This window comes from Micropterus salmoides, unplaced genomic scaffold, assembly GCF_014851395.1.
Source record: "Micropterus salmoides isolate LMB-PRFRI ecotype aquatic unplaced genomic scaffold, ASM1485139v1 Ms_hic_scaffold_5, whole genome shotgun sequence".
NCBI classification, from domain to species: Eukaryota; Metazoa; Chordata; class Actinopteri; order Centrarchiformes; family Centrarchidae; genus Micropterus; species Micropterus salmoides.
In genome coordinates this window covers 25985776-25995871 of record NW_024044237.1, presented here as the reverse complement: position 1 = coordinate 25995871, position 10096 = coordinate 25985776, and the positions used below count along the sequence as shown (strand labels likewise).

Here is a 10096-nt window from a genome sequence, read left to right as displayed (position 1 = left end):
GTGTTTCATAAGAATGTTTTTTTTAGCACTCTGAAGATGAAATATGCAGTACATGTGAAACCATTAAAGCACAGAGAAGTAATTGTTATTTCATCCTGTTTACAGCCGAGGGCAAGGGAAGTCACTGAGGTGGCACTGAGGGTATTTATGGTCTGTGAATATATACTATTGTCATGTTAATGTGCTCGGACGCTTCTGAAGATCCTCAAAGTGGTATTATATCGTACGAGCTGGCTCCACGACTCAGCTCAATTCACACTTCTCCTGGAGACACGAGGGCAGAATCTGAGGATTACTAAATTGCATCTAAAAATCAATGTGGGGAAACTCTCGGCCATATCAGCACTTATACTTTGAATGCTGAATAAGTAAAGCCCATGGGTTTGCATTCAGGGTGTATTTAATAAGTGGGCTTGACCTTTTACTGTGGCAACAAACCTCCTGCTTGTAGCCCCCCAGTATAAGTGGAGCATTGCTTTAATGTGTGCAGTGGCCTTCAGTTAAACAACCTACACAGCAGAAATGTTTGCAAACATGGGTAAAATCAGATGCATCCATATTCAGTTGCAAAGCCCTAAAGCCTTCCATGCTTAAGGCTGAATATCAGCAAGGGAAATAGGCTATACTTTACCTTTAAATGAAAAAAGCAAGCTGAAATCAAAAGTATTCACATAACATATCATATAGACTTTGTCACACTTTCTTCCCATCATATTTCTATGTTGGTGTCACACTGCTGACTAATCCCTGTGGGGCAACAGTGACATAAACTGGCAAGGGGTGTAACATTAACGACGTGCCACTTACTCATCAACCCGGTGAAGTCACTCAAACTTTCCCACACCGACTGTACATTCAAAGGTGACTCACAGCAAATTGTAAAACACTACAGTGCTTTGATTCAACATCAGTAAAGCTACAGTTTGGATTGGAGCAGTATTTTGGACCCGCTGTTGCTGAACCGTTGGGGGAAGGATTTGATTTCTCCAGTAAAAAAAAAATGCAGCTCAACAGGTGGTGAGATTGTGCAGCTTGGACTTGGCAACTACCCACAGATGCACATGCACCATGGACAAAGGAGGAGAAGAATGCCAGGGATGAATAACTGGTCTGTCTCTTTCATTGATTTCCCCTGAAAGTAAAGAGAGGACTCCTGGAGACTCCACTGAAAAGCCTTTTTCAATCCAAATCCTGAGAAGGCGCAGGCTCTATGTGCTACAAATGTCTATACAGAGCAACTCAAACTGCTTGATTTGAATATTTTGGGCTTCTTGGTAAATACCCTTTAATCACAGCTATTGCAAAATTGGAGTGGTTTTCTGCTGTTTGACAGATAACAACCTCTCAGTGTTGTTTTTATTCTACCACTTTCTTTCTCTCTCTTGTTCTTTGGTCACATTTCTTCACGTGTGGCCATGAAGTGTCACACCTGGATCACCTGCTTATAGTTCCTCCTCTTATATGAGCAGCGTTATCGCCATCAAATACCATAACATGATAGCAACGTGAGTCACAGGGGGAGGGGTCCTGCAGGCGTAAAGTAGGCGTAGGCTTCCGTACCACAGCTGACACTCCAAAACCGGTAGGACCGTCTGGCTCGAAAGCACAGCACAGAGGAGGCGCTCCGGTCAAGTTGTACTCCGGTCGGACGCGAGTTTTCTGCGCTTGATAAAGATCACGGAAACGATGCAGAGCTGGATCATATAGCTGCTGCTTTGGAAGTATTTGTGCTGCAAACAGAGAGCCCAAAGCTGCAAGACATGAAATCTTTGTCGAGTGGACGATTATAGTTTATTAAATAAAGGTAAGAGATCCACGGCACTTCCACGCTTTCTTGCTCCGTACGAAAGAAAGGTATCAAGGTAGACGAAATAAGACTGTCAAAAAAAATGTAAAAATACATGATAGCAGGCGCAAAGCATGCGGTTCTTCTCTGCGCAGCTTATAATTTAATATAGAAATGTAAATGTAATGTAATGTCTAGTTTCGTTCAGTCTTTAGGTTCAGTGTTTCCCATTTCCTCTTTAACATGTATTTATCCAAGCAAATGTTTACAGCGTTGCATCACATTCATTAATTTTATCATTATGGATTATAAAGCTTCAGTTGCATAGACTCAAACTAGATGGACTACATTTTATTTAATAATGTACCAGTTCAAGGCAATCTGAGTTTTTATGTAATACATGTATTGCACTTATTGTACTGTTAATGTTCAATAAATGAAACATGTTTGTTTTAAGGACATGAAATAAAGACTAATACCATGTTTATATTCCCTGTTTAAAACGTTGTGGTTTGTTAAGGTAGGCACTACTGGGTGGAGGTTAAAGTTTAATCACCTCAATAGCCATAAAGCACACCATGCAAATGTTGCTTCCTTAAACTTTCATTTATAAAACTGGTTGATCAGGCGTGTTGCTTATATATGGGCTGGATTGTGTTCTTCCAGAGGTGTTTTGCCTCTGCGAAATATTCACCAGGTATCCTCTAAGCACAGCTGTTTTCTTCCCTTGCAGTTACTGCTGTTGGCAGAGAAGAGGCAGTTTTTTTTGTTTGTTTTTTTGCTTTTTCAATTGGACCATTGTCCTGAGGCAGCTGCTCTTTCAATGTGGGATACAGTTTTGGTGCTGTCGCCAGGCTGAAATCCTCCAGGGTCAGGACCTCTCTCATGGCAGCCTTACTCCTTGGGCTGCTGCTTTTTGCAATGCAGTCTCCCCCCATCCCCTCCAGGCCTGTGGCTGACGAGGGGCCACCTTCTCCTCCCACCTCATCGCCCACCGACAACGGGACCACCAGCCACCCAAACGGGACCCTCCAACAGCTTCCTCAGATTATAATTATTGGCGTGAGGAAGGGGGGGACGCGGGCGCTGATTGAGATGCTCAGTCTGCACAGTGCGGTCGCTGCAGCTCAGAACGAGGTGCACTTCTTTGACTGGGAGAGTCACTTTCAGAAGGGCTTGCCTTGGTATCTCAGCCAGATGCCATACGCCTTCCCAGACCAGCTGACGGTAGAGAAGACGCCGGCCTACTTCACCTCCAGCAAAGTCCCCAAACGTATCCATCAGATTAACCCTGACATTAAGCTGCTGCTCATCCTCAGAGACCCCACAGAGCGGGTGCTGTCGGACTACACCCAGGTCTTTTACAACCGTCTCCAGAAGCACAAACGCTACCAGCCCATCGAGTCAGTTCTGGTGAAGGACGGTGAGATCAACCTGAGATACAAGGCTCTCAATCGCAGCCTGTACTATGTTCACATGCAGAACTGGCTGCAATACTTCCCACTGGAGAGCATTCACGTTGTGGATGGGGATGAGTTGATCAGGGACCCCTTACCTGAGATGAAAAAGGTGGAAAGATTCTTAAAGCTACTACCCCAGATAAACGCTTCAAATTTTTACTTCAATAAAACTAAAGGATTCTACTGTTTGCGAGACCACGGGCGAGAACGGTGTTTACACGATTCGAAAGGCCGGGCTCACCCACATGTGGCACCCGCCATCCTGCAAAAACTCTACCAGTTCTTTCACGAACCCAACAAGAAGTTCTTTGAGCTGGTGGGCCGAACATTCAACTGGAAATGAACGTTTGAGTCACAGTAGTTTGGTGTAGAGTTGCTTGGGGATAATCTCCATGAGCTGTCCTGTTTTCCTCAATAACAATGTAGATGATGAGATAAAGCTAATGTAAATTCAAACTAAATCTATTTTTGTACTAGTACGTTTGTTACAGGAGTTTGATGGAGCCAAATATCAGGGCAGACTGCAGTTCATGACATGCTCTGTTAGTGCATGTCTTGTTTTTTTTCTTTTCATTGTCAAACATATGCATTTTGATGTCTTCTCACCACTGTTTAGCTCGTCTGATTAAGGCAGACTTATTATGACTGATAATGACATTCAGACTTTAGACTGTGCCAGTTAATGTGTTATATAAAGCTAAGGCAGTTTAATATTGTCATACCTTCATTCGCTTCATATAAAATAACATTATTAACGTCTAACTGCATTTAGAGCTCTGAAGGACCTTTTACCTGCTGCTATGATTTTCTCAGTCACTTTCAGGCACAAGCTGTACTGAATATGTATTTGCTCTTTTTTGTTACTCGAATATTTCTTTATGTAAGAGTCAGTTATATATATATATATATGTTTTGTGCACATCTTATATATATTTGCCGATTCATTAAGGTGTACTGTAAGTAATTTTTTTAAAAAGTGAATAATTAATACCATAATAAAGATGTATTTTATTTTTAGCATGTGTGATGCTTTTGTTCGTCCTCTTCTAGGTTCATCTATTTTTATTCAGCCATTATGTATCACTCTGCTGTGCAGTTTTTCTTCCGATTTCAAGCAGAGAGGAGGGTCACTCCTCTTACTTTTACAGTCATGAGCATGTGTCTGTGTAGAGGCTGCACCCATCAGCTGTGCAGCACTAGACCACACTGTGGTCTGAATACAATTACATTTCAACGTTGAACATTGTCAAATGCACATAAAACTATGGTGCAATGGTAACTGTCTTGTATTTCCAGTTTGGAGATGGTGGTAACTTTCTGTTTAATTCTCATCCTCCAACCATTAGCACTTTCTTTAATCGTTACATATTTAGAGTACATTTTAGTATAATAAAATTAGCATTAGGATAAGAGAATTGAGAGTGGGCAGGTAAACTCAGATTCAATTCATCTGAACCATGAGAAATCAAAAGAAGAAGTTGTTTATGCCCAAGGGTGCAATCTTCTTACTCAGTTTTTAGAGAGGCTAGGGATTATTTATTCAAATCTTATTGCTACTTTGAAAACATCAGCAGCACCGTCTGAAAGACATTAAGCTCCGAAAAACCTACAGTAGCTGTTTCATATTTGAATGTGGCCTAGATTTACTCAGGGGCTTACTGGGACTCAGCAGACAGGATGTTAACCTCACCGCCCCTTAAATGCAGACCAAAGCAATGTTTCTTTTTTTCAATCTCTTTTATTAGTTTTTCTTCTCAGAGAGCAGGAAAACTATTCACTGATCTGCCTGCAGTTTACATGTGTTGTTCATAGTGATAGTGTTGAGTGTGACTATCAACGGCTAACAGCAGAACACGTTTGGCTGTAGACATGGGGAAGGAGTATGTGAGGTGCGAGGTGGAGGCTGATATCTGCTGTAAGATTATCAGACAGCTGTTTGCGTCATTTGGCATGTGCAACGATAACACAGAACTGCCATGTTCAGGTCTTCAGAGTAGTCACATCTGGAGGAACTCGCCGGAATGCAGTTTTCTTTACTTGAAATTGAGAATACAGGCAGTGTAATGTCACCTTACTCGGGGTCGAACAAGGACTGATGCAATATTCCAAATAAACCTGTTTTTCCTTGAACACCGCACACTGCATAATTACTTACTTAAGAACAAGAGGGGGGAAAAACAACATACTTGGAAAGCTTTAGTGCTAGAAAGTATATTTAATGAAGGACTGAAGTACAATTTGAGGTATTTGTACTTTACTTGAGCACTTGCACACTGTAAAAACATATTGGTTATATACAACAAAAAGGATTTAAGTTTTGCAGACTTAAAATTCTAAATTATTAACATTTGACGCATTGACTAAGTCAGCCTAGCAATTTAAAAAAGTTTTTTGTTCCTAAACCAAAAAGTGAGTTGCTTATTTATTTAAGTTGTGCTTCAGTACTTAGGTGAAAGTTCTGAAAACACACATGCTCCTTTGTCCTTTGTCCTTTGTCCTGAAATGCAGAAAAGCCAACTTCCACAGTTGACATTTGTCCTTCCACTTCTCTGACTGGCTGTTATGGATCAAAGCAAGACTTGAGAGCACCCAGGTAAGTTATAATATTCTTTTAGCTTTAAAATAGTGTTCAGTATTCGAATAGTATTAAAAGTTATATGCTGTGATGAATCAATAGATAAGGGAATTATCATAGACAAGGTAAACACAAATAATGAATAAACACTATTGGCTAGCTAATGCGTGAAAAACTTGTCTGGGCAAGTAATGTTAAGTTAGTTACCCTTAAACCTGGGCAGGCATGTTTTTTCCGCCTTGGTCCTCCAAATAGTTTTAATTCTTGTACGTGTATGTTTATAATATTACAGCTACATGAGTAGCTGGGCTTACATTTGAATGGCTAACACTGAAGTTTAAATTTTTAAGCTGGCGTCAGCTTCCAGATGAGCTTTGGTACTGTAACTTATTAATTAATTAATAAAATGATTAATTTTAATTGTTTTTGCTGTCACGGTATTAAAATTCAAAATTTATGAGACACAATATAATTTGTCATTGGTAATTCCAGAGTCCAGCTTGACAGTTATAACTGTCACATATTGAGAAAATATTTGTCTGAGGGTAATTAAACAACTCTTAAATGTTTACTCTATTGCTGCATTGCTAATTTCTAGCAACTTGTCACGTTTGTCTTTCAGATTGAAATGAATGCTCTGCTGTAAGTTCACCCACGGCAGTGAAGCTGTTCTCCTGAAACACAATCACTTTCATCACAAAGGAGCAGGCTGGCCTTGCTTCGACACAGACTGTGTGTAAACTTTTAGAACTATTGGTGCATTAAAATCACACTTTTTGTGAACAATAACAATAAATAAATAACATAAAATAAGACTAAACCAATATATACATTTTTTTAATACAAACTTCACTAATCATTTAAATAAATAAATAGGTGCATCTTTTGGATTTGTCTCTCTGTCCTTTTCTCCATGCATTATAGAGTAATGGCTTATTCTGAGCCACAGTATTTTAATGACATTTGTCTTTCACCTTGATTTACTTTTAATATGCTTCCTTTCTGTCATCACAAGGCAGCTGACCCAGAAGAGCAGAAGACCTTATTGCGGGCATCCTCATTGTATTGGATGATGATTCAAAGTGTCGTTTATATTATGGAAGAAGACATTGTCCTTTAAAATTTGCCTGACCTGCCAACAGCATTTGCCTACCTCTTTAGGCTGATCTATGCCCAAAGAGGTAAACTAAACCTCAACTATCCAAAGGAACTGAGGTATACATTTGAGACAATTCAGAGGGTTTTCTTGGGAATTGTAATGGATCTCTCTGCAAGAGTCAGATCTCTCAAAACCAAACTCCATGCATATATCCAGCGTGTTCAGTTGTCAGCTGATGGCTGGACAGTTCAATTTCACAAGTCCCTGTTTCCCGTTGTATAATGATGTTTTAAAGGTTCATATCTTTTTAATGAGTTGGAAATTTTGTTGCCCTAAAATTTCAAGTTCTCCCAACTTTTTACTTTGTTACAGTGCATTTTCTTTAAGTTTATAATTCTAATTCTATATTACATTACTTACAACAATCTATGTGTAGTTGGAACCCCTTTTCAGATGTCTACTGTCAATGAGTTGTTCTCAGTCCCACTAAAGAGACATTTCTCTTCTAAACTGATTGGTTTCATGTAAATAACTGTTAGAGGCCCAAAAGGATAAAATTGTCCAATATTTCACACAGAAAGCTAACATTATAGAGAAAAGTACAAAGTATGAATACACATGTATGTAACAGAACTTTCTTTTTTTCTGCTTTCCTGTCCAATTAATCATCTCACTCCAGTTTGGTGCTGGGCAGGTAGTGTACAGTCAGCTTTTTGGTTTAAAGCAGCTGCTTGTTTGGGCTGGAAACAAAACTGATAAAAGTGAACCAAAATATAAGGTTGCCATAAAACCAAAACAAGCTGAAAGATGGCAAAAAAAATTCTTTAGAGCTAAACTACAGAGTCAGATAGTATTTTACTATGAGCTACTCCTTTCACATTATACACACTTTTGATCAATTGATAATATAAAAATGTAAAGCTTTAGCTCAAGCTAGCGCAGGTGCTCCTGAATGAAGCTTTGCAAATCCTTTCAGATGAAATTATCTTCAGCAAGGACACATCATCACTCTGCTCCCACTGTTTCTTCTCTAGTTTTCCGGCTGTCTCTCTCTCTCTGCTCTGCTTCCACACTACTCAGCATCAGAGTAGCATCTATTAAGAGTTCATGAACGCCCCATTAGTCTAGTCAGCTGTGCAGCCCTCTAAAGTTTTACAGTCACAGATTTCCCTTAACATCACCTAATTAATCTCACCCACATAATTAATTTGCCTCCTCGCCCCACATGCAGTAAGAGCGGTAAACTGGGGCTACAACCAGGATTAATGGCCTTGCCCTCCTCCCGGCGCCTCCTCCGCTCCCTCCGCCCCAGCTGTAACACTATTTTCTGTAGAACTTTCTGGACTAACTTTGAGCCAGCATTCCACCCCCACCTCTCTCCCTGCTGCTAGCCCACACTAGTTGTTCCTGTAGGGCCCTGTTTCCCTTCAAATCACAATCAGCCAGTCTTGGGGTTTTTCAAAGGATGATGTGATCCGATGGAGCACAGCCTCTTCTGCAGTCACCAGGGCTGCAGCTCGCCTTAATTGGAATAGATTGTTCGTCTACTCAATGTGTGAAGCCCGGCAGAAATAACACATGCACCCACTCTCTCTCTTTCTTTTCCATACAAACACAGAAATAGGAATGCACACACACACACATACACACATACAGCATCTATTTGTTAGCCTAGGCCCAGTTTGTGCCTGATGATATAAACCCGATGGTATTTTAAAAACTCGACATTTGACATGTCTTTTAACAGCACTTACCGCTGTTCTGAAGGTATTTCCAAAATCCTCAAGGACTCTTCTAACAATCTGGATGAAAAAATAATCTGTCCACAGCTGCAAGATAGTTCTGTCTTTATTTCCAAACAAAGCTGGTAGCTGGAGGTGACATATCTCCATGCTCAATTTGTACAACATGAACCGAAATGTAAAAATTTATTATCAGTAATATTCATATATATTGTATATCATGTTTCTTTCCAATATTTTACAGATATATGTCACTTACCTGCGATGGACTGAGAACGTGTCAAGTCAAGAATTGCTTAAAAATTTGTTTTGTCATGCAGCAAAATGAGATTTTTTTCAACCAGATGGTTAAACGAGTTTTTAAAGGATTTTGAAAACGCCATCATAACAGCAGTAAGTTTTGTTAAATGACCTTCTGGGTTTTTCAGAGATTACAGGGTAATTATTTTTAGGAAAATCAGATGCTTAGCTCCTTATGGCTAAGCAGGGTTTTTGATGAAAAACAGAAGAATGGGAAAACAAAATGCTGAACATACAGTAAGTCTTTATTTCAAATTTGTTTGAACGCTTTCTTGTAAATTACTTTTTCATAGTAAGGTTTTTTTTTCCTGTGTCCTTACATGTTTAATATTACAGACTCCTCACCTTGCACTGACTGTCACTCCAGGTGTCACTCACAGCTATAAAAGATGATCTACTGAAAGTAATAGATCATACCACTGCACTGCATTTGCAGAAAGCTTTTATTCAGTATTGACATGCACGCCATCCTGAGATAACCCTGAATCTTTATGAAGCAGGCAACCTTCAAACCAGGCCATACCAGGAAATATTTAAAAAAGAGTCTCAGAAACCTGTACATCTTATCTGCAGCCTTGACAAGCATCTTTAATTAAACCACAACACAGAAAAAAGTGAATCAAAGAATCTGTCAGTTGATCAAAGCTTGTCTACTTGTCTGCTGGTTTCTGTCAAATTAATTCAGCTTCAAAAAGCAGATGGCCACATTTTAATTGTGAAATTATTAGCTTTGGTCCTAGCAGCTTCATCACTATTAAGAGGTATATTTATAAGGACATCTAAAGGCTTTTGACTCTGAATAAAGGTATGTCTGATAATGAACAGTTGTCGATTCATTACCATTTCAACACAAAACTGGATTGAAACCCACCCATGGTGGCACCACACATTTACTGTGGGTTTTTGCAAAAGATAGCTGTACCTTTAACATCTCACAGAACAAAAGTGTTTAGGTAATTGTTTTCCTATAGTGCAGCAGTCTAAGGACAAGGGGTCCTCGCCCCCCTTTAGTTACTGTTGCTACGGCTGTCAAGCTTTTACATATACAGTGGCAGATTTAACACTTGAAATTCTTAATTATTTGGGTTTTTAAGGTATTAAGGTATGGTTCTCATTTCTAGCTGAGATTTGCCA

At 39.6% G+C, this 10096-nt stretch overlaps 1 protein-coding gene across 1 annotated transcript; it reads left to right on the top strand.

Annotated features, from left to right (window-relative positions):
• The first annotated feature begins 1595 nt into the window (after positions 1–1595).
• Positions 1596–4263, top strand: hs3st1 (heparan sulfate (glucosamine) 3-O-sulfotransferase 1). Its single transcript, XM_038699992.1, has 2 exons — positions 1596–1804; positions 2520–4263. The coding sequence occupies exon 2, from the start codon at positions 2672–2674 to the stop codon at positions 3587–3589; it is 918 nt and encodes a 305-aa protein (XP_038555920.1). The 5' UTR covers positions 1596–1804; positions 2520–2671; the 3' UTR covers positions 3590–4263.
• The last annotated feature ends 5833 nt before the right edge of the window (positions 4264–10096 follow it).